This window comes from Rhinichthys klamathensis, unplaced genomic scaffold (genome assembly GCF_029890125.1).
Source record: "Rhinichthys klamathensis goyatoka isolate OS25496 unplaced genomic scaffold, OSU_Roscu_1.1 h1tg000125l_1, whole genome shotgun sequence".
Lineage (NCBI taxonomy): Eukaryota > Metazoa > Chordata > Actinopteri > Cypriniformes > Leuciscidae > Rhinichthys > Rhinichthys klamathensis.
In genome coordinates this window covers 718,262-742,413 of record NW_026606662.1, presented here as the reverse complement: position 1 = coordinate 742,413, position 24,152 = coordinate 718,262, and the positions used below count along the sequence as shown (strand labels likewise).

The 24,152-nt window shown below is 40.8% G+C and overlaps 1 protein-coding gene across 1 annotated transcript; it reads left to right on the top strand.

Moving 5' to 3' along the window:
* Nucleotides 1-273: 273 nt before the first annotated feature.
* Nucleotides 274-23,777, top strand: kif26aa (kinesin family member 26Aa; the record flags this gene model as incomplete). Its single annotated transcript, XM_056256223.1, has 11 exons — nt 274-498; nt 7,119-7,310; nt 8,945-9,038; nt 9,789-10,051; nt 10,890-11,073; nt 12,232-12,391; nt 12,959-13,121; nt 13,953-16,995; nt 17,971-18,161; nt 19,577-19,727; nt 23,585-23,777. Coding segments are annotated over 11 exons (4,848 nt in total), but the record flags the coding sequence as incomplete, so codon positions are not given.
* Between the last annotated feature and the right edge of the window lie 375 nt (nt 23,778-24,152).

Here is a 24,152-nt window from a genome sequence, read left to right as displayed (position 1 = left end):
GATTCAGCTTTGCCAGCTCAATAATATATTACATTTCAAAATATATTAAAGTAGAAAACAATTATTTTAAATTGGAATAATATTTCACAGTATTATTGTTTTGACTGTATTTTTGATTAAATAAATGCAGCCTTTAAGTATCTGTGTATAAATGTAGTTTTATGTGCAGTTCTTTGCTGCTGGTTTGTCATAGACATGAGAACTCATCCATTCAAAATGTGTTCATCTCAAATCATTGGAGGACAGATATGGAGCTGTATAGCAATGCATTAGCAAGGACAAACTTTTTGTTTGCTGCTCTTTCCTAGGGCTGCCCAGAAGCTGAACCTCTCCAAACGGAAGAAGCCTCAGCCGCTTCCTCCTTCCCCACCTGACCCAGAAGAGCCGTTCTTCTACACTGATGGCTTCAGCTCTGCCCTGCAGCTCTCGCCCCCACCTGTACCCCCATGTCTCCTCAGGGCAGGGTCAAAGGCTAAGGACAGCCCTGGGATGGGAAAGGTACAGTAAAGTCATCTTTCAACTATACCAGTTCTTCAGAGGCTTTTTGATTTATAAAAAATGATCCAAACATTTTGTCAAAATTATTGTAATCTCAAAGTGAATAATAAGTAAAGCCATGATAACATGAAAGCTTATACTTCATAATTGCAGAAACAATTTTTCTTCTTTATTAAAATGACATCATCTGTAAACCTCTGACTGCCCTCTGCTCAAGAATTCTCAGTGGGTTTATCGATTTGGCTTGTTCTCGGGTTACCATCAAAGCAGACTGTGTGTGACGGCATGGGTTGGCCCAGTTGTCCTGATTCCCAGGCTGTTGGAATTCCAAGAAGCTCCTTCAGAATGCCAGACAGCATTCCTCGCTGCAAGTGACTGAGAGGCCGTGGGAGTGGGAAAAGCAATGTATGAAAACAGAAGTGTCAGAAAATGACATCAGGGGGCATTTGGATAAAAGACATTTTTCTCTCTCAGAATAGGGCTGTTTATTAGTGCGGGACAGTCTGAGTATAGAAATGTTTGTGATAGTCCAGTGGCCATTTCTGGATTTCTCATTCTTGGATTATTTGAACACCAGAATTATGAGCATTACTTTTTGTCATCTGGATTATTGTGTTTGATGATTCCCTATAAGTATATGAAAAACAATCAACAGATCAGATGTTTTTTGGGATTGTAAGGCAATAGAAAATAAGTCAGTTTTAAGATAGCAAGGGTAAAATTAGCAAACTGACTTCCCTGCTGCCCCATGCTGATTGTTTAGTATCAATGCTGAAGTTTAGTATTAAAACTCGTCTGTTTGTGAGCATTACAGTGAAGTAGATTAAACGAATAAAACGAATCTTCCTTAGGGATGCACAGTATTCAAATTATGTCTGATACGTTAAGCCGATAATTATTATGGCTGAAAACCAATAAATGGCAGATATTAAACTTTGTCTGAATTTATAAAAGATAAAACACTTAAAACTAAAATAAACTGTTTGAAATTCTACATGTGAATTTTAGACATCCAACTTATATACCCACAAATTTAATGTACAGTATGAAAATTCATTTTATTTTTGAGATTTGCTTAAGATTACATTTATCAGTGTTTTTAAACTAAAATTTAACTTTAAGTGACCGTTAGATGACAGCAAACGTAATCTAAATGTAAAAACAGTATTAAATATCAACCAATCCCAATTAAATGTTAAACATTTCTAATATAGGCCAACGCCAATGAGCGTTATGGTGCCGATATATTGTGAATTCCTATATTTCCCTCATGTAGTCTCACAGACAATACAGGTTTGAGTTGACCAGTTGTTTTGCCTATAAAAACACCATAATTCTCAGTGTCTGGACAGTTACTATGTTCACTGTACTGCTAAAGCACACTGGTACCCATTAGGCAAAGCACTTAATCTCAGGTCGCTCCAGGGGAACTGTTACTGCAATTAGTGTACTTTGAGTCACTTTGTATAAAGAGCATCTGCTTAATATTAACCTGCTAACCATAATGAGCTGAGGTCGTGTCTTTTGACTGTTTTCTCTGAAACATCTGTACATATGCTGCTGTATCTTGCCATGTAACTGACAGTTCCATTTATATTCTCTCATGGGACTCTAGTCTAGAGCATCATGAGCATCTCAACATGTTGCTGCTATTTTGGGTAACAAACTCATTCCTTTCCTTAACACCACCTGGAGGTCTAAAAGACAAGGAAGATTGCACTGACCCATGTATGACCCTCCTCCAGCACAGGTGATGCACTCTAAATAAATTCAAAGAGATGGGACCCATTAGAGTCTGGTTTAAGAGGACTTCTCTGTGGGAAAGTAAGAAGATAATGTGGGTTCTTAGCATTAGATGCTATAATAGACTGCTGACTCATAAACACCAGCAGGTGGTGCAGGTTTATTGTGGCGTCATGTCTGCAGGGAGGCGATTCGCTCATTAAGAACAGTGAGGTAACCTGACTTGTTCCTTAAAATCTCAAGAAAAGTTTATTACATCATCATATCCATTGCAGTTGGAAGACTGTGTAAATAAATCATTTTCCTTCCCTTAATTGTTCACCTGATCGTGTTGTTGCATTGTGCATACACAGCATAACAAGATGTGCTCAATAGGCAATTTAAAGTTTTCTAAAGTCACACCAAAGGCAGGCAGCTGCAAGTTTTTAATGAGGTTTATCAAGCAAAAGACAGTGAAGTGATTGCTAATAAGCCCCACTGAGTTGAAGTGTGTTGCCTGCTGATTTTGAGGCACTTTTGAAGGAAATGGGTATGAACACTCTCATTTTCTTTATTTTTGGAGGAAGGAAATGTCAAAGTGCTTAGAAGATGGCAGGTAGAGAGGAACAGGTGATTGTGGGAAGGCAGCACTAATGGAAGTTAATCTGTGTGGAAATGACTGAATGACAAATCACTGGTGCTTTTGCACTCAAGGGAATTGTTTGATTTTCCATTTTTCTATTTTTTCTATTTTTTGATATCTATTTTCTAGTTTTTGAATTGTGTCATTGAAAACGAGTTGCTTGAAACTCGTAATTTAAACACAAAAGAAATTTCTATCATAATGTCAACGCTGTTCTTTTTAAACACATGGCGATCACTTGCTGTCAGGTTCGGTTGCAATTACATTACTTATTTAATTTTTAGTTTATTTATTTTAGTTTTTATTTTAATGTTGGAAATGAACCTGGATTATCATGCTGGCTAAATGAAAATTATGGTTCTAGACTAACACGTCTTAACAAGTTGTAAAAGTGTTTTATTGTTGTAAAAGTATTTTATAGTTGTGAAAGTGTTTTATATTTTAATTTGGTCTTGTTTTATCTTGCCTAGGAAAGTTACTTTAAAAGGACGTTGATCTTCTTTCTATTTATTGGAAGGGAAAGCTTAGTCTGTAACAGTCTTTATTAATGCCAAATGTGTCACTATGAGTACAGAACATAGTGTGATCAGGAAACAGAGATCCATATTGTCTGCCAATTGAATACTTTATCTCAGTGGAGGACTCTAAACTTCAGGGGCTGTTTGTTGCTGTCTACTCTAAAAGTGTCCCTAGTGGCAGAGCTATAAAATAAGGCGTTAAACACTAACAGTCAAGTACATTATTGCTTCACTGAAGGTGAATAATAAACTGCTCTAACTCAGTCGTGCGGAATGTGTCGTTTCATTTTGCTATCGTTCATTTGCTTGTGTTCAAGACTGTAAAAACATTATAGATGTTGCATGCAAGTTTCAGTAACCCTTCCTTCTGGAACTTTAGTGTGTTAAGTCCAGCATGTGTCTCATAGTAATTATAGATAGTTGATGTTACTTTATCAGACATGGCCCCTAAATGAAGTTTTTTGATTTAATAAGGAAGATGACTTCTTATACAGTAATAACCAAAAGCATTTATCTTAGACTGAAAATAACACTGGTGCATAACGCCTCGGTTACGACTGTAACCTCGTTTCCCTGAAGAGGGAACGAGACGTTGCGTCGAGATTGATGCTGTGGGAATGGTCTGCGTGATTGCGTCATGAAGCACTTGGAAAATCAGTCCAATGGCGTATAGGCGGGTGACGTCATGGCAGGAAGCTATAAAGCGCACCCAGACCAAACATTGTCAACTTCTGATAGGTCGAAGCAAGTCGATCACAGGCACGCCGGAAGTATGGCAGGGTGACGCAACGTCTCATTCCCTCTTCAGGGAACCGAGGTTACAGTCGTAACCGAGGCGTTCCCTTTCAAGGGAACTCAAATTACGTTGAGATTGGCGCAGTTGGAACGTATATACCAACACCACCATAGTCTTGTGTGAAATCAGGTGAGCACAACAAAGACAGAATCACCTGGGACCCAGGAGTGAAGCCCAAAACTAGGTTGTAAACCCGACGAGTGTGTGCGGAAAGGAACAGCCCGCCACATCACACACCTCTTGTAGGGATACCCCTAATACAAGGCTACAAAGCCGCCATACTCCTCCTGCTCCAACGCACCACGGAGGAAACCTGTTTTTTTTTTTCCTGTGCAGGGAGCTCTAGAGTGATTGTGGCCTCAACAACCTCAGTTGAGAGACCTGAGTCTATGAGTTGGGCCCCCTCAGAGGCCAAACCCACACTTCCATAACTCTGTTCCCCAGAACTCCCGGAAGTAGAACAATCAGGGAAACCATGTACAGATGCAGTACTGCCACGTCTGCAACTCCATATGAGCTCCACCACCTCGGGGTGGAGTCTCCCTTCCCTGGGCCTCAGCCCCTGCCTCGACAGGATGTCTGCTCCCTGAATCTGGTGCCCTTGGATGTAGAGCCTGAGCCATCATCACCAGGTGATTAAGTGCCAGGTGAGATGGTGACCCATCCACGGGCACAAAGCGACCATCACTGATCGCTCCCTAGCCCGTGAGAGAGGCATCTGTCGCTAGCATCTTGCGATGACAAGAAGCTCCCAACACGGAACCCTGGGACAGGAACCATAGTTTCTTCCCCATAACCAGGGCACGTAAGCATCGCCGCGTAACCCTGATCATGCGAAAGGGGTTGCCCCTCTGGAAAAACCCTTTGGTCCTGAGCCACCACTGTAGGGGTCTCATGTACAAAGAGTCCAAAAGGTATCACGTTGGACGGTGCTGTCAGACCCAACAGCCTCTGAAACTGTTTGACAGTGAGTGACTGGCCTAGCTTTATTCTTTTCACAGCCGAAAGGATGGCCTCTACGTGTGCTGTGATAGGCATGCCCGCATCAACATAGAATCCCAAACCACACCTAGAAAAGTGGTCCTCTGTAGTGGAGAAACCACACTCTTCTTGGCGTTTAGCCGCAACCCCAACTCTTTCTTTCGGCTCAATGCCGAAATGCCAACTGATGCGATTAAGCTAGAATCAACCAATCGTCGATGTAGTTCATGATGCGAATACCCTGCAGACGCAGTGGCGTCAGAGCAGCATCTACGCATTTCATGAAAGTGCGAGGTGATAGTGCTAGGCCGAACGGAAGAACTCAATATTGGTATGCTTTGCCCCCGAAAGCAAACCTCAGGAACTTCCTGTGATATGGAAGGATGGAAATGTGGAAGTATGCGTCCTTGAGATCTATCGTGACAAACCAGTCCTCGGATCTGATCTGTGGCACGATTTGTCTCAGTGTTAACATTTTGAACTTTAGCTGCAACCCCATTTCCTTTAGTGGGGGCTCGGGAGCAGACGCTCTGCTACTGTTGAGATATGTTTGGCAGTAGTTACCACGCTGCCAAAAAATCTACTAAGATTTTTTGATTTAAGGTGTCACTCGAGCAACCAATTCGGTGCCCTGTACGTCAAACCGGCAGGGAACAACCGAACTGACTGCTCTGGGACCCTCCTTGGAGGGGGCGGGCATCCCAGGACCACTACCAGGACCACTAAGTTTCCGGGTGGACCCTGAGATATGTGCTCGCCGGAGACCGCTGCGCCCCGAAACACACAAGAAGGTGGGGTTAGCATAATGGTCCCCTGAGGGCACCGAAGGGCAGCGGGCACCGTATAATGAGGTGTTAACCGCTTTACTTCAGAGGAGACTGCCTCATTGCGTTGTTACATTTTTGGAGAGGTGCACGTCAGGGTACGCCGCAGGGTACGCGCGCTACACACAGCCTACGACGTAGCTACGGCGTGAGTTGGACGCAGAAGTATAAATTGGGCGTTATGCAGCCCCGTAATCTACGCGCTGCCTCGGCACATGAGAACACGAGATTCGAGCCAAAGAATTTGTATTGACTTTCTTCCCTCAAGAAGAAAGCCAACAGGAGTAGAGCTCAAACTCTCGATAGCGCATATGTAACACGTCGAGAATTTATGAATAAACCCTGTCAGCCCCCTTTTACTAGAGCTGACCGTGCATGCTCTACTCCCAAACAAACTACACATAAATCGCGTGTATCCCCACTCGTAGTGAAGCAAGGGCAGGGAGGAACACACGATCCAAAATGCTGTTTGCTCGCCATTATATTCCTGTCTTGATATATAAAATGTTCCAGGACTTCTGAATGCTTCTAAAGTACACTACTGATCAATCGGTTAGGGTATTCATTCAAAAACACAGTAAAAACAGTACTATTGTGAAATATTATTACAATTTAAAATACTAGTTTTCTATTTTATAGTTTAAACTGTAATTTATTCCTGTGATGACAAAGCTGAATTTTCAGTAGCCATTACTCCATTTTCAGTGTCACATGATCCTACGGAAATCATTCTATGTTGATTTGGTGCTCAAGAAACATTTCTTATTATCATCAATGTTAAAAACGTTTGTGCTCCTTAATATTTATGCTTGGATGATAAGTTTCATCTTGATTTGAAGTGTCTGGTCAGAACATGGCAGGTCTGTTTTGTGAATCCAGCAACACTTTACAGCAAGATGTTCCCTTATGGGAACAGAAGGGCTTTGGGAATCTCGACATTCATCTTCTGCTGATTACATGCTTTCCAAGTTGCCAGTATGAGGGGAGTCCTTGGCACGAGTTCTTGCAACAAACCACTCAATAATTGCGAGAATTAGCGGGTAGGATGTTGCAATTATAGCCGTATAGCCGCAAATTCAAGCTTGTCACAAATAAAATTATGTAATAATATAACTATGTAATTGTGTGCTTTGCAGGTGAAAGTAATGGTGCGGATATGCCCTCCCAAAGGATCACGAGACACCTCAGAATCCATGTCCTTTCTCAAGGTAGATGGCCATAAGAAACAGCTGACCTTTTGTGAGCCACCCACCTGCACACGCTCCACCTCTGCCACCGCCCCAAAGATGTTTACCTTTGATGCCGTCTTCACTCAAGATGCTTCACAGGTACAGTAAGGGGCATAAATGCAGACATTTTTGGCAATCGGAGTAATATAAGCGAGCATTTTGCAAGTTATACCAAAGAGAATTCATCAATGTCCTGTCTGTATTTATAATTTCATTTTAAGCAAAAATATACATAGATTTGATTTCCAACTGGCAGGACATCCATGCTGAGATCAAAGCAATTTGTAAGAGAGCTTTTCCGCTTTGCTTGGTTTGTGAGGGAAATTAAAGGTTTGGGTTGGAGAGTTGGGGTTATCATTCTGAGCCAACAGTGCCTGAAGTGATCTCAGAGGAAAAGATAACAGAGCTCTTTTCTCTGCTTCCTCCTGAACTCTCTGGGAGTTTGGAGTCTTTGGGCTTCCTGTCCTAGAAACATCAGGTCTGATGATCAATGACTACCCCACATTGTTTAGAACAAAAGAGGCTTTGAGCGAGCACACATCAGAGGTTGTTCTTACAACAACTCTGTCAAAGCTTTCCTCAAGCTGCAAAATACACACAATTCCAAGGTTTAAAATCTTCATCTGTGTCCTTACTGTATTCTGCATCTGTTTGGAAAGTTTGCAAGGACAAGCAAGATGTTGCATGGGGAATTGTTCTCTATCGTTCTGGCTGTCTATCTCATCTGTCATTCTATCTTTCTATCATTTTGTCTATTAATCCATCCATTTATAGTTGTTATTGTTCTGTCTCATTATGTTTTGTCTGTCATCCTATCTATTGTTCTGTCTGTCTTTCATTCTATCTATCGTTCTGTCTATCAGTCTATCCATCTATAGTTCTATCATTCTGTCTGTTGTTCTATTATTCTGTCTCGTTTTGTCTGTCATGCTATCTATTGTTCCGTCTGTCTGTCATTCTATCTTTCTGTCTCGTTTTGTCTGTCATTCTGTCCATTGTTTTGTCTGTCTGCCTATCAGTCTATCTGCCTATCAGTCTATCTGCCTAGTTTTGTCTGTCATTCTGTCCATTGTTTTGTCTGTCTGTCTGTCATTCTATCTGTCTCGTTTTGTCTGTCTCTCTGTTTGTCATAATCAAGCGTAGCGTTAGTTCTGGCAGGTCACGTTAGTCAAGCTTGCATCAGCTGATTCTCAGCTGATTCACGTCTACCTATAGGAATATGACGCCTATCACTGTGTACATATATAAGCTCCTTTAGTATTTTCAGCAGCTGTCGCATTTCTCAGGAGCTAATGACCCTCCTCCATCCCCAGCTCCTCCTCTCGTCAGTCAGGATTTGGCATTCTGATTACCCCTGAATCAGACTAAAATTCTCTAATTATGTTGTCATTAAAATTAATTCATGATATCTGCAATACATTCAAGTTGGTTCTGTTCTGTTTACCCTAAGGGGGGTTATTGCCGCTCTCCCTGCTCTTATCCATGCTAGGCTGCATGAATGCGTAGGGAGTTCTCGCCCAGAACGGAACCATACCACCAATCCAAACTGTATGCTAATTGTCAATCGTATTTGACGATAGTGGTCCTGACAGAAATGCCTATTGATCTGGCTGTCTGTCATTCTCTCTGTTGTCATTCTATGTATTGTTCTGTTTGTCGTCCTATCTATCATTCTGTCTGTCTGGTTTGAAAATGTTTTGATTTGATGTTTAAATTTGGGTTTGTATCCTCAGGCAGAGGTATGCTCAGGGACAGTGGCAGAGGTTATCCAATCTGTGGTCAACGGGGCAGATGGCTGCATCTTCTGTTTTGGTCAAGCCAACCTTGGTTAGTAAACCTCTATTTAAACCTAGTATCCCACTTTTATTTATTTATTTATTTACAGTAATTAACATTATTGTTATGATAACCCAACTCCCTCTGTCACAACTCCTCATGCTTTGAAAGAAAATGCATTGTTCAGAATCCATTTTCAGATGGAGTAGCCATTACTCACATGAGGCGAAAGGCAAAGTGATGCGAAATATACAAATGTTTTGGCTGCACTTGAAATCGCCTAACAAGGAGGAAAACGCAGAGAGGGCATATGTGTTTGAGCAGTAATAGCAGTTTGTTGAACACAAAGTGGCCCTGTTTTACACTCTGTGTTTGAAAAGCGCTCAGTCTCTTCTACTTTTATTGTTGAGCCCCTCACTGTGAGAGATTGTGTGCCTCCCACTGCGCTGCTTAAATCCCCCATAGTTAGCTTGGCTCTGCTGTTTGCTCTGCTTTAGTGTGCTATATTCTCTCATGACTAACATCCTGTTGGGTTAATTTTATTAGCTCAGCTGCGTTTTACATGCACATTGCTAATTTTAACACAAATCTTATTATATACCTGCTCTTATATCATTATGTAGTTAAGTCAAGCTAAGTTAATCAGGTGACAATGTCACAGTGTTGACAAATGCTGCTAGCTTATTTGTATAGTCTTTATCACATTTAGTAAATACAAATATTTTATGTTCAGCCACTAAATCTTGAATATTTGGTTACATCAGCAATGCCAGCTCACCATAGTTCACCTTTACCTCACAGGCAAAAGCTACACCATGATCGGCAGGGACAGCTCTACACAGAGCTTAGGTGTGGCACCCTGTGCTATATCTTGGCTCTTCAAGCTCATTGAGGAAAGGAAAGAAAAGGCCGGCACACGATTCTCCATCCGTGTGTCCGCTGTGGAAATCTGTGGTAGGGAGGAGGTGCTGAGAGACCTGTTGGCTGACTTTTCCAAAGGGACTACCCAGGACAGTCAGGGAGAAGGAATTTCCCTGAAAGAGGACCCAGTCTGTGGATCCCAGGTGCACTAGAGTTTGTTTTTAGCAGGTGTAGGTCTACACAATGTTCCTGTAGCTCATATAATAGAGCATTGTGCTAGCAATGCCAAGGTCATGGATTTGATTTCCTGGGAATGTATAACTTATTTCTTAAAAAAAAAAAAAAGTTTAAAAAAAGTGTAAATGTAACAATTTTAGGTGCCACATTATGTCTTGTTTATGCCATTCAAAAGTTTGGGGTTGATAATTTTAAAAAAAGGTCTCTTTTTCTCTCACCGTGGCTGTTATTTGTTTAAAAAAAAAAACCAGTAAAAACAATAATATTGTATATATCATTATAGTTTAACTGTTTATATATAATTATTACAATATAACTGTTTTCTATTTTATTATAAATTAAAACTTAATATAATCCTGATAGCAAAGCTGAATTTTCAGCAGTCTTTATTCCAGTCTTCAATGTCACAGTGTTCAGAAATCATTTGAATATGCTGATTTGGTGATCATGAAATATTTCTTATTTTTATCAATGTTGAAAAAAGTTGTGCTGGTTAATATTTTTGTGTTCAGGAATCTTTGATGAAAAGTACATTCAAAATAACAGCACATATTTGAAAAGAAATCTTTTTGAACAGTATAAGGTCCTTTAATGTCTGTTTTGATCAATGTAGTAAATCCTTGCTTAAAAGGGATTCATTCAATTCTTTCAAAATAGAAAAAAAAACTTTTTTTTTTTTTTTTAACGAACTGACCCCAAACATTTGAACGGTAATGTACAGTAAATTCAAGTCATCTAATTTACTGACAAGTTGTTTCTGTCTTTCTTTATCTCTGTCTCACTCTCACTTTAAAATATGTCCAGCTGCAGAACCAGAGCGAGTTACGGGCGTACTCTGCAGAGAAGGCGGCTTTCTTCTTGGATGCAGCACTGGCAGCACGCAGCACCAGCAGATCTGACTGCAAGGAAGAGGACCGCTGGAATTCTCACATGCTCTTCACCCTACATATTTCCCAGTACCGTATGGAGAAGAGCACCAAAGCAGGAAGTATGGCTCACTGTGTTCATTTTCACAACTATGTGTACATTTTGCTAAACAGCCATACTGTAACATCCAGGCCTTAAAATGCTTTTACTTCAAAGGTAATTTACCTCAACCTCACAAATTAAGTTTTACCCTCTTATCACTGTCCAAGATTTCATATCATATATCTTTATGCATCATTAGTATTTTGAGAAGACTGTTACCGAGGGCAAGACGATACCTGACTTTTCCATTATCATTCTCCCCATGTTCACAGAGAATATCAGTTACCTCAATTTATCCCCGCTGATAACGGTTCTACGAGAATGCTAACAAGAAGGGTTAGCACATTTTCATTACTGGGCGTAGCCATCCTGTCAAATCAGCATGTCAACATTAGCATGATCATTAGTATTGCTCTCCCGTCACTGCATTGCGGGCTGGGTGCTGGTCATTGACACTAGCCAGAATAGATTTTAATATGTAATGAGGTTGGAGTCTCTTCTGCAGAGGTGTTTATAGAGCTCAGCATGAAATGAGAAGCTCGTTTGCATTCCTGCTCCACTGAGGGTTTCAGTTCCGAGCGCTGGCTTTGTAAATCCTGCCGACGTGAGGTTAATGGCCACGATTCTCAGTGTGAAATAAATGAATCTCCTGTAATGATCCTGAATGAATTTTAGTCTAGTGACCTACACTGTAATCTAACTAGCTGTACTTACTTTTATTGCTTGCTGTTTGATGGACTGCCAAGGATATTGAATCACCACTTAGCAAAGATGCTATGTCCAACTGCTATCTCATAAGGTCCCCAATGTGACCAGTGGCCTTTTTGATAACAAAATACTTTCTCCCATCTTAGGTTAATGCAAAGAGACAACTAACCATTCATAGGTAAAAAAATGTTAACAGTTGCTCTCTGGCCGGACATACAGTAGCAACATTAGCTGTTTGCCTATTTTTTTTTTGGTACTGCTGATGGCTTTTAAACAGGACAGAAGTCTTACTTTGTGTAAAAATGGAGCTTTACATGTTTTTGTCATGGATGTCTACGCTTTTTATATATTTCTGGAATGTTTAGGGTTTTGGAATAAAGACATGCCCTGTAAACAGTCAAACGATGTGTTTTTTACATGGAAATTCGAAGTCAAGTTCTGTTTTGACAGGCTGTGTATAACTTTGCAGTGTCTGGAAGTCGTAGCCGTCTGCATCTTCTGGACTTAGGCAGTTGTGAGTCTGATCTGAGCCATACACGAGATGGAGGGAGAGGCCAATGTCTGTCATTGGGTGCCCTTGGAAATGTCATCCTCGCTTTGGCCAATGGAGCCAAGCATGTGCCATACAGGTATGTGTTTTGTGGTTCAATTAATCAATACAGACCAATAGTGGGAGATGTTGTGTCAACATCATAAAGTAGTAATATGGCACTGTTCACCCACTGAGACCTCCTGATCTGCATCTACAAGGGTTTCTTTATCACTCCCCTCAGATCAATAAAGCCAATTAGCCAGCTTTGCAAAGAGAGAATGCACCCAGTTGGAATTGCACTGAGGTGGGATATATTGAAAGGAATGTGGGTTGGGGAGTAACACATTTATGCTGAAAGAGGTCTAAGAAATACTCACTGGAAGGTGGGATAGGAAATACAGTGGCATGAGCAGAAAAAAAAAAAAATCTTTTAAATGTGGCTTCAGAAAATAACATCCTCCACAAGAGAATAAAATATAAACACTCTAAATCAGGTCACTAGAAAGTGAGCATCAAAAGGAGGGATTTCTTTTATTCAAGTATGATTCATAATCCTCTATTTTAAGACAACCTCTCAGTGGTCTTAGAGAGAGAGAGAGGCAGAACGTTGTAAGGCCTAGCTTCCTTTTTGGCTAACTAGAAGATTTTTTGATGTATAATTCAGAGACAGCAAGCTTACCATGCTGCTGAGGGAATCGCTGGGCAACATCAACTGTAGAACCACCATGATCGCCCACATCTCTGACTCGCCAGCCAATTATGCTGAATCTCTTACCACTGTGCAGCTTGCCTCTCGTATTCACCGCATGAGAAAGAAGAAATCCAAGGTATGTAATTCAAACTGATATATTGATCATTTGTGTATGCTTGTGTATTCATGGTCTTTTTAAAATACTTTAAAAAGCACTGATTTCTTGGTACTAACGTAACCATACAAGAAAGCAAGTACTGCACTAAAGTTTATTCTAAAAGTAAAACAATTATGAAAAAAAATGTTTTGGACCAATTGTTATGGTGAAAACACTATATAACTATATTTGAATAATTATAAATTATTTTAATTAACAATAATATTTTACAGATCATTTTTATATATATTTTAAATAATTTATTTTGACTCTACTACAATGAAAACATAAAAAGTATTTATTTTTGTCAGAATTGTGTCAATTTCTTATTTATTTTGTGTCTGTATACATTCTACAATAGATCATGACTGTTATTTTCCTAAATTACTTTTTGGCTTTCACAATTTAAATAATGATTTGTTCTTTTGTCAGAGAAACAAATGTTAAGGAGATAATTTAACTGCAAATTTTCTCAGTGACCTATGTCATGTAATCAACAAATGTAATCAATGCATTTTCTCCAGAGGGAGAACAGCATGTAACCTTTCTCATCACACAGGCAATTTTCACCACAATTAAGCTGTTTTGACAGAATATATTAATATTTTATAGATCTAAAAAAAATCCTTTCCGTGCCTAACTTGCGCATAGTATTGGCAACATTTTTAGCTTCTTCTTTGCTGTGCACTTTTAACTTTTGCTGATATTAACATGTTTCATAAAGGGACGCCTCTCTGAATTTATTGCATGCTGTGAATGAACTGTCTGCAAAGATATATTGAAGTCAGTGTGGTATGTTATTCTGTTCAGTATGCATCAAGTTCCTCTGGAGGGGAGAGCTCCTGTGAAGAGGGACATATCAGACGAAGACCCTTCTACCCTCGGACTGTGGCTCTTGACCCAGACCACCCTGCAATGTTATCCAGTGATCCAGATTACTCTTCAAGCAGTGAGCACTCATGTGATACAGTGATCTATGTGGGGCCTGGTGGGGCCCCTATTTCTGACCGTGAACTCAGCGACAATGAAGGCCCTCCAGCATTTGTTCCTATCATTCCCTCCCTAAACAAGAAGCGTGTAAAAGAAGGACCGAAATCTGATGGGGACCACCTCAAATGCAACACCTTTGCAGAGTTACAAGAACGGCTTGAGTTTATTGATGGCAGTGAGAGCACATCTGTTTTCACCAGTGAAGAAAAATGCCAACAGACAGCCTCCAAAAGTGGAGCAGACAAAATGTCAGAAGGTGCTTCTGTGTCATCCAGGACCGCCAAGTCCCCTCTTCAAAAGCTTGCACACCTGCAACATGGAGCCACATCTGAAATTAACACGACTTTAAGGCAAGATTCAGAGCCTGTTGTGAGAGAGAAAGTCTTTAGTAGAGGGCCTATACAAAAACCCCATGCCTCGTCCTCACAGAACATCTCAAAGACCTCAGTTCCTAATACGGAGTATGGCTTAGCCACACGGACACCTCCAGTGGGTATGAGCCAGCAAGCCCTAAGACAGGGAGAACGAAATGACTCCCCAATTACTGAAAGATTCCATCACCTCAGTAGAAGTCCTATAGAGGTGAGCCACCTACGAGCTACTTTGAGGAACAGGTGCCTTGATAGCGATGTTTTAAGGACTACAGTTACACTGCAGCAGCCGGTGGAGCTCAATGGAGAGGATGAGCTGGTGTTTACAGTGGTTGAAGAGCTGCCTGCTGGCCTGGTTCCAGACAATGGGAGACCCTCCAGCATCATTAGCTTCAATAGCGACTGCTCTTTGCAGCCCCTGGCATCTCACTCACGGCCTGTTAGCATTATCAGTAGCATCAACGATGAGTTTGATGCTTACACATGCCAGATAAACAGATCCCAGCTGAACCAAGGTGCTGCTTCCAAGTCACAAGAGGAATCTACAGATGGACATGCCACTGCACACTCTTCAATCAGCTCCTGGTCTTGCAGGACAAATATTTGTACCCCGAGTAGTGATGAGACTAAAAGGAGCCTCTCATCAAAGGGAGTGCGCAAGGGACCGGTCAGCAGCTCTTTGATGGATTTACCTGGTGGTTTACAAGTTGAGTCTTTCTCCCAGCAAAGAACAAATAGTTCATTGGGTGACAGTGGAATTTGCTTTTCGGAACAAGACTATGATTCTGCAACCATTGACAAATTGTCCATATCTAAGTGCCCTCTTTCTCATGACAGTACCAAAGCATCCCTCTGTGGTCCAAAGTCAATGAAATCTAATAGACTCATGACTTCACAGTCTGCCCAGATCTCATATATTTCTACACTCCCTAGAAAGAGCACCCAAATTGCATCTTCTAGCAAAAGCTACACCCATGAGCTGCAACGCCAAGGTAGCAAAATAGATGAACAATGGACCCACACTAGTAGTGCGATAACATCAGCCAGGAATTCTGAGTTTAGCTCTGTTGGTAAACAACCAAAAAATGGCATGAGTGGGATTCCATCTAGAAAGACAAGCGGGAATAGCAACAGTGTACCTCGCCCTTCCAAAATGCATGTGTCATCCACATCTCAAAGGGTTGTAGATGGTTGTGAGAAGGCCAGTTTTAAGAAAGGGGACCTAAGCAAGATGCCTCAGCTCAAGCGGGGGGCCACCACTCTCGGCATGGTTTCAGTGCCCCATAGCTCCTCTGAGACGAAATGGGGTAATGATGCCTCGCACACAACTGGTAGCCTGAAATTCTCATCCTTAGGAAAGAGAGCTAATGGACAGAAGGGTAGTATGCTCCCTAAGTCTGGAAGCATGTCACCCCCTGCTCCACCTGTTCGAAAGTCAAGCCTCGACCAGAAAACACGAATTTTGTTGTCTCCTAGTGCCTTAAAGTCTGTGGGTAAGGATGGAACAAGATTGTCTTCCTCCAAAGCATCGGTTTCTGAGGAAGACTTTGATGTACGTGTTAGGGGGGAATCCTTTAGCTTTAAATCATCTAGCCTGAAGACAGTTTCTAGTCTCAGATCACATAGTGCTAAAGGAGACAATGGAAGGCATTTTGGTAGTCTTATGTCCCTTGAAAGGTGTGAGAGTTTAACCTCAGTGGGTTCCAGACCAGTAACCTCGAGGGAGAACAGTAATGTCAGTATCAGTAGCACTGGCAAATCTGCTAAAATGGTACCAAAACTTGGGACTCCCTGTTCCATATCTACACCAACTGCAACTTCCCCTCCATCTACTAGTGGAATTTGTAAGCTTGGACAGATAAAGGCCAGTATAACCCCTAGAGCCATTGTTGGGAATGGCAACAAAGGAAAGTCCTTGTCGAGTACTGGTTCAAAGGCCCTTAGCTCATCCACCAAGTTCCTTGCCGTCACAGCTGCTCGGAACACCAGTCTACCTCCAACTGGAAAACCTCCAAATCGCTCTGTCACAGGCTCCAATGTTAAACAAGGAAGGGGCACTATTATAAGCACAAAGCAAGCGGTTCGTGCAGCTAACAGTCGGGTCAGTGAATTAGCAGTTGGTAGCTCCAAGAAAAACCTCAGGGGCTCTGACCAAGCAGATGGCAACAATGATGCCCGAACTTCCAGTGAAATGCCATTGGCTGCTTGTTTACCCTCTCCGTACAGCAAAATCACTGCCCCTCGCCGTCCACAGCGCTACAGTAGTGGCCACGGTAGTGACAACAGCAGTGTACTTAGTGGTGAGCTGCCCCCTGCCATGGGGCGCACTGCACTTTTTTATCACAGTGGAGGCAGCAGTGGCTATGAGAGCATGATCAGGGACAGTGAAACCACAGGCAGTGCATCTTCTGCCCATGATTCCATGAGTGAGAGTGGAGTGTCCACGTCCAGTCGAACAAAGACCTCAAAATCTCCCAAAAAGAGATCTAATGGTAGGTTTTACTGTCAAGGCAATTGGGGCAATATTTACTGGTGATCAATTCAAGATTAATTTATTAGATGGCCTTTAAAAAATAGAATGGTGAGTCTCTGCAATTCACTGTTTCTATAGTTAAGACGTTTAATGTATCTGTCCATTAACTATCTAGACATTTGATACAGAGGACCACAAATTATTATTTTAACATTTTGATAGAATGTCTTTTACATTACGGTCATCCAGTATGATAGGACAATCGGGTCCAAATTCTGTGATGTGCATTATACAGTCTGATATAATTTTATGCGCCAGAGAAACAAGCGTGCAGCCATCTTTAGAATATTGTCTTTGAACTTCCGTTTTTTTCTGTCGCTCTGTATATTTCTATGGCATCGCTGTCAAGGAGTAATTAGCTGGTGAAGTGGATTTACTTATTGTAAAGTTAACATAAGTTATCATGAGGGTTGTAATGTTTAAAGCAGATGTCTTAACAAATGTCAGTAGACCGGGGCGATTTTAAATCGAGCCGTTCATTCATAAATACGTAAGATCGCTGTGAAAATACAGACCGGAAGACAAAAGACAACGAGCGCAGCGCTGAAAAGTGAAGGGACAATACAGTAAAGTCTGACAAGCAACAGTTGTAAAAGATCATAAACATAAAGTGTGAACCCACCTTAAACAAAATTAATTTTAGTTTAAATGTTGATTTCAAATCTGTATTTAAATATAGATTAATTAATAATAATAAATCATGCCATCCCATCAGTCTATTTAGTTAATTTAGATTTATGAATCCAAGCTTCCAAGTATATCTGGTGTTTAATATGCATTCGTCCCATGCTGAATCTGCAGTTACTCAAAAATCGCTTTTGCTTTAAATGCTGTAACCTTTTGCAAGCCTCATGAATATTTAAAAGCATGCCCACAAAGTCTGCTGTTCATCTTTGGCCCGCATGAAGAGCATTGCCCTGTGTGACCCCTCCAGGTCTGCAGCGACGGCGTCTGATTCCAGCTCCTCTGCCAGACACCTCTTCTCTGGGCAGGAAGGTTGGTGCAGCAGGCCAGTGGGTTGATCTACCCCCACTGGGGGGTACTATAAAGGAACCCTTTGAGATCAAAGTGTACGAGATTGATGATGTGGAACGTCTTCAGAGACGAAAAGAAGGGTTGGCAGAAGTAAGATGCTATTTGTATGCTATTTGTATCTCATTCTGCTTTAATTCTGAAGTATATACCAAAAGTCTATAGAAATAAAAAACTGTGAATGTTTTCAAGTATTTTATGTCATGCAATGCTAAGCCATTGGTTAAAAAATAACTATAAGTGTTATTATGAGGGTAGAAGTGGAGTAGATATTTCCCCTTTATCTAACTTTTTAAATGAATATTTCTTCTTTGTAAAACAAATCTACAATGTGGCACAATCCCAGAATGATGGAGTAAAATCAATTTTTCATTTATGCTGAACTCATTAAAGCATTAGCAACAATTCTGATGTCTCTCTTACATCCTGTTACAAGTGCAGTTGTCAGGAATGAAACTTATCTCTGTGACAATTACTTATGTTGGCTAATTGATATTAGATTGCACTAAAAACTTTAGTTAGACTGGGATGACTGGGTGCTGTACTGCAAAAAGAAGTGGAAAGATTGGCAAAGGTCTTTTCAGAAAGAGGAAGAGATGGTGAGAGAGATAGAAGGAGAGAGCGCATTGGGGAATGGTCATGGGTGTCTGTGATGAATGAGGTGTGGCTCCACAATCTGTGGCCCGCCTGATCGGTCTTTATGGCTCACTCCACACAGCGCGTCCATGGGTCATTAACCGTTTCTCTGTGAGTTTCTAACCCTGTTCACACAGTCAATTGTGTGGAGAAGACGAGAGGAAAAGACATTAACTCAGTCGAATGGTGCTCTGATTTATTTTCAATTAAGAAAAAAATCTCAGCTCGCATATTAGAGTTTGGCAGTTTGCTCATGAAGAATTAGGCTGTTCACCCTCTTGTTTTATGCGAATCTGTATGTATGTGTGTGGGTTGGAGGTTGTATAACTGCTAGGTTTATTTATGTTTCGTGAAATTAAATCCTATTTTCTGTGGGCATACAGTAGTAACGACAGCTTGAATGAGTTTTTCTTCATCTGTAGTTCACGTAACTGAGATACTTGCAGATAAGAAAAAGTTATTTAATTTTAATAGTTTTTTCTTAATTTGCTTTATAATGGCCGCCTGTCAATGACAGACTGCACATGACAGGAGGAATCTATCCTGTAATTTAACCTTTCAGTAACCAGTTCCTCTTGAACTTACCGTAATCTCTCTTTTTAGTCCCTTAAGCAACGTGCATCTAAGAGAACAGTGAGTGTTTTAACCTGATACTAATTTTATTTCCAGCTTTGCCCTAATTAATCTGACCAAAATGCTGAGGACCTAAATCCTCTGTACAGGTTAGCGAGCATTGAATCAATTCAGCTTAAGCCACTGCAGTTTAAATCGGCCCTGAGGAGGGTCACACGTAGTCTAGCAGGTGCTTGAAATAGGTACAAGAGGTTTGTGGTTCACTGTGCACAACTCACACTGCTGTCCCACACTTGCAGGGTCTGCAGTACTTCAACGCCCGCCTTAGGATGCTGGAGAAGAGGCAGCAGGAGATCAGGGAGTTAAGAGCAAAGCACGAGAAGCTGAAAAAGGAGTTGGAGGACGCCAAGTCTCGTCTCATGCTGGACCCCAGCAAATGGATGGGAGAATGTAAGTTCCCAAGTGTATTATTGAATGTGTCAGGGATTTTTTGATTGTTTTTTATGTAACGACCCCAAAATTATGACCAAGGTATTATTATGGCAAATATATATTTTATGTATAAAGACCCATCTAAGCATGATATAAACACAACATGTTGTTTTCTAAATTAAATGATTGAATTTTATGTTATGTCTGCACTAAAACCAAAACGAATTATTAAGATGTTATCTTGAGAATATTTACTTTGTATTAAGCTGGCCAGTCTTTTTTCTATCCACTTTTTTTTTTTAACTAGGGCTGGCAATAGAATAAAATGTGCAATAATTTCTGTTTAAAAAAAATAATGAACATGATGTATTTAAAATTGTGTTGAGCATATTTAATATCTGAAGTTATCTTTGATGCCTGACTTATGCTAATTTTCCGGTGACGTCTTTGCGGCCCGTTTTGATCCATGTTTGAAACCCACTGATTTATTTGACACTGAAGATAGTCAGGTATTACCATGGTGTGTATACAATATGTGTGCTGTTCAATTCTGATGACAATTATCACAAACAAATGTGTGTACATTTTGTTTTTGTCACACTTTTGTTTTACTAAACTAAAGTGGTGTGATATACATAAGTTACTCCGTGTTCACACAATTCCACATCCCTTTAGCCAAAACCACTTCTCTTTTGGCATTTTTACTGTGATGCTCTAGCATGAATCAATGACAGGAATGATTCATTTTACCTTGCATTCTAAACAACATGTGTTTCCCAGTAATGTGATGTAGACCAATGGCTCCCTTTATGACTTTAATTTAAGTGTCTGAACTTAGTGCCAGTGGATTTACAAGAAAATGCTGAGGTAATGGTGTATTCACAGAAATGTCTTGAGCATTGACTACTTTGAATTGGTGCCTGAGACAATGTATTGCAAGGATGGATGACTTTGGCTTTCCAGATTATTCTCCATAAACCTAAACTGTAAAAAGATTTGTTGAGGTTTTTGTAGTTGTAATTCTCCTTTACTGTTGCTGCCTTCAACTCTTAACACGTGTCTACACCAGACACGAGCGGCGCGACTCTCGACACAACCGATCCCCAACAGTAAACTGATGCCCCGTTCTATTTCTGATGTACTCCAAGCCCTCACAGTACTTCAGACACAAAGAACAAATATGTTTGCAACATTCGCTGTCACATCCAGTGTAGACAGCCTTAAGTCTCTCGTAGCCAGACGTTCAGATTGACGACAGAAGGTCTGGACTCCATAGCAGTGTAACTTTCCTAGGGCAATAAGAGCTGTGCGTGTAAACCTCACTCCCCTGATCACAAGAGGCGCTCTAGCGACTGACGCTAAAGGCTGTGGTCTCTGCCTCCTTATTAGAGCGCCCGCCTCCCACGGCGGAGACCTCAGTTCGAATTCCGCCCCGAGCGGATTGAGTAGGATCGGTTACAGCAGCCGCCTTTGGCCAAGGACCATCCAGAGGCTGTGTGACTTACATGTCAAACAACCAATCACAGTTCGCTTTGTTCAGCGTCATGTTTAGGGGCGTGAAATGTCGATGTCCCTACAATAACAGACTGGAGTGTAAAACTCTTGGTAGTATTTTAAAGAGTCTATGCCTTGAAATTCACATACTGAAAATACAGCGATTAGTTGATCCTGATAAGTGCTCATTGTCACAGTTGTAAACACGACTGATTTCTTCTTCCATGAGAGGGCTTTGCCGTTACAGCGGGCTTGTTTCCAGGCAGATCGTTAAAAAATGCAAAACATGTCTCCTGGAAATCCTGTAGAATTCAACCAATCAGAGTTTCCAATTTTTTGTGCCCTATGCATGTTCAGCCAATGGTCCGTGGGCGTGACGTCTGAGGATGAAAATAGACGGCCTCAAGCTGTTGTAGACATCGTGTAAGCTGTAAGAACGAACTCTGAACTTTACTACATTTAACCTTCAGGCTAACAATGACCAGAATCACAATAGCATACTATTCAGCAAACAGTTTATTATTGTAATTCAGGATTTTCTCTAACAAATTCAAAGGCTTTCAGTATCATATCTGAATCATGTTATTAGTTTTGTTTACTGGGAATGGAAAAGAACATTGCCAGCAGCAAAAAAAAAGCTCTGCTGATTCTCTTTCTTTGTTTTATTCTGTATTCATCCCTCAGTTTCAGTTATAAAAAAGAATAACAACTATAACAAAGGACCAATACAAGAACCTTGATACTGCAAAGTATCTGTCTCTGCTTTGCTAGAAGACACACTTTTGTAAACAGAAATAACAGGACGTAAAAGCATAATGTAGAGAAAATGGCAGGCGCATGGAGAGAGCGAGTGTATATCCGTGCCTGTGTGTGTTCTTGAATCAATAAGGTATTATTTTTCTCTTTTGCAATCACTACCTGCCCACTGGTCAGGTGATGTTTACTATTCATCCGTGACTGCTGTCTTGGGTAAAGCTATGATTGGGGCTGTCATGCTGTATAAATCAGCTCCTCTTCAGAGCCCAGTAAAATGAGGATGGTGTTTCTGCAAGCCCATCTCCTACATCAACCAACTATCACCTGCATAGATTTTTGTTTATGTCTTGAGTGATAAAACTATCAATCTAGGTGTGTCAGTGGGGATGCGCAGTCACATCCTTATTGTGTCATACAATAATGTGTCTTCCTTGTGTGCATTTATTTTAGAGATGGTTTGATTTTTATATTTATATTCATGTTTTAATTAGGACTGTCAATCGACTGTATTTAAATGAAAATTAATTTATCACATTTTCCGTGCAAATCAATACTTGCTGAGGAAAAACTCCTAAATAAAGATAATTTAAAACATTACAGTTATTGTGGCAGACGAGTACTCATTGAGTAACTTTACAAAAAGTGACAAAAATTCATAAATATACTACTGTGACAAATATACTACAAAAAGTATATTTATGTCCATATCCATCCACATCCATCCGTCCATCCATCCAAATTCACATCCTTAGTTAATAATCTGAAAGTTTCAAAATATCAACTTTGTTAAAGTCGTCATGAAACGGAAGTTGAGATTGTCCTTTTTTCCTTATTGTGACGTGTATCCGAGTGAAACGGCTTCTGACATTAGAAAAAAATGTAGGGCGGGGCTTGATTTCGTCCTTCGGGAATTGATTGGATCGTTGGAGGTTGGGCGTTGCTAACAAAATGGAGGCAGATTTGAATGCCAGTTTACAGTCAGTTGTGGAGGATTTCTCTCCACCAGACTTACCACCGTTACCCTCCCATGAAGAATTTTTAATTGAGGAACCCGACAATGAGAACGAGGACGAGCAGCCAAATTTTCCGTAAGGAATCACCCCATATTTATATGAGCCTCCCGCGAACCAAGACTAATCCCATTTTATATCGTACCAAATTCTTAAAACATTCTTCAGTGAAATGCCTTGCACACAGACGCGAACTCGCCGTTATTCCTCCTTCTTCGAAATGCAGGAATTCGAGCCAGCGGGCACGCAGACAAGGTTGTTTAGGGATAGGAAAGAGGACACGAGGAGCGCAACCAAAAATGCACCTAAACACCATATTTGCTGGCTGTCAGTGACACTGACAGGTTTCTGAGAGGCGGGCCAGAAACGAGACAGACCCCAATAGCCACGCCCTCTAGTAATAGTTTTTGACCGGAAGAGAAGAGAAGTCGTTTCGAGGGGGGAGGGAAGGGTAACGTATTTGATTAAAGATTATAAGGGTACATGAATTAAAAAAAAATAATGAAGTGCACAGATAAATCATTTATAAAAAACACTACAATATTAAATAAAAATACGAATGGTAAAATTTGATTTCATGACGACTTTAACATTTTTCACCCTTTTTTTCTTTAGTTGATGTGGACCCTGATCTGGACCAGGAGTCGCAGACCTACCTGGAGGCTCTAGCTCAGGCCACAGGAGACCTGGAGTTTTGTGTCAACCTATGCAAGTCTCGTGTAATGATGGAGACCTGCTTCGACATCGCAGTTCCCGCGATACCAGGACAGAGTGGACAACAAGAAATGGAGGTGTAAGAGACAACAAAACAGGACATTGTTTAGCTGCAAGTTGTGGCAAGACCATTAATATTGTTTTTTGGGGGGGGGTTGGGATTGAGACTGTCCTGCTTTGAGCAATGCAACAAGTGAAGCTATTGAACATGCATAGTTAGAAACTCCCTGAAATGCTGAGAAACAAAGAGACAGAATAGAATAAAAACAAGATCGTGTCCTGAGATCTTCATTAACGTTACCAGGAAGTGCCTTAAACCAAAAAAAATCCCAAGAACTATCTTTGTTTTATGATTGGTGCTAGCATTGAGACCAACGTTCCCAAGTACACTTTGAAAAACAAAGTATTTTGCAATGCAGTGCGGTATATAGTGTATTTATAAGAGCTAAAGTCTGTCAAAATATAGTTT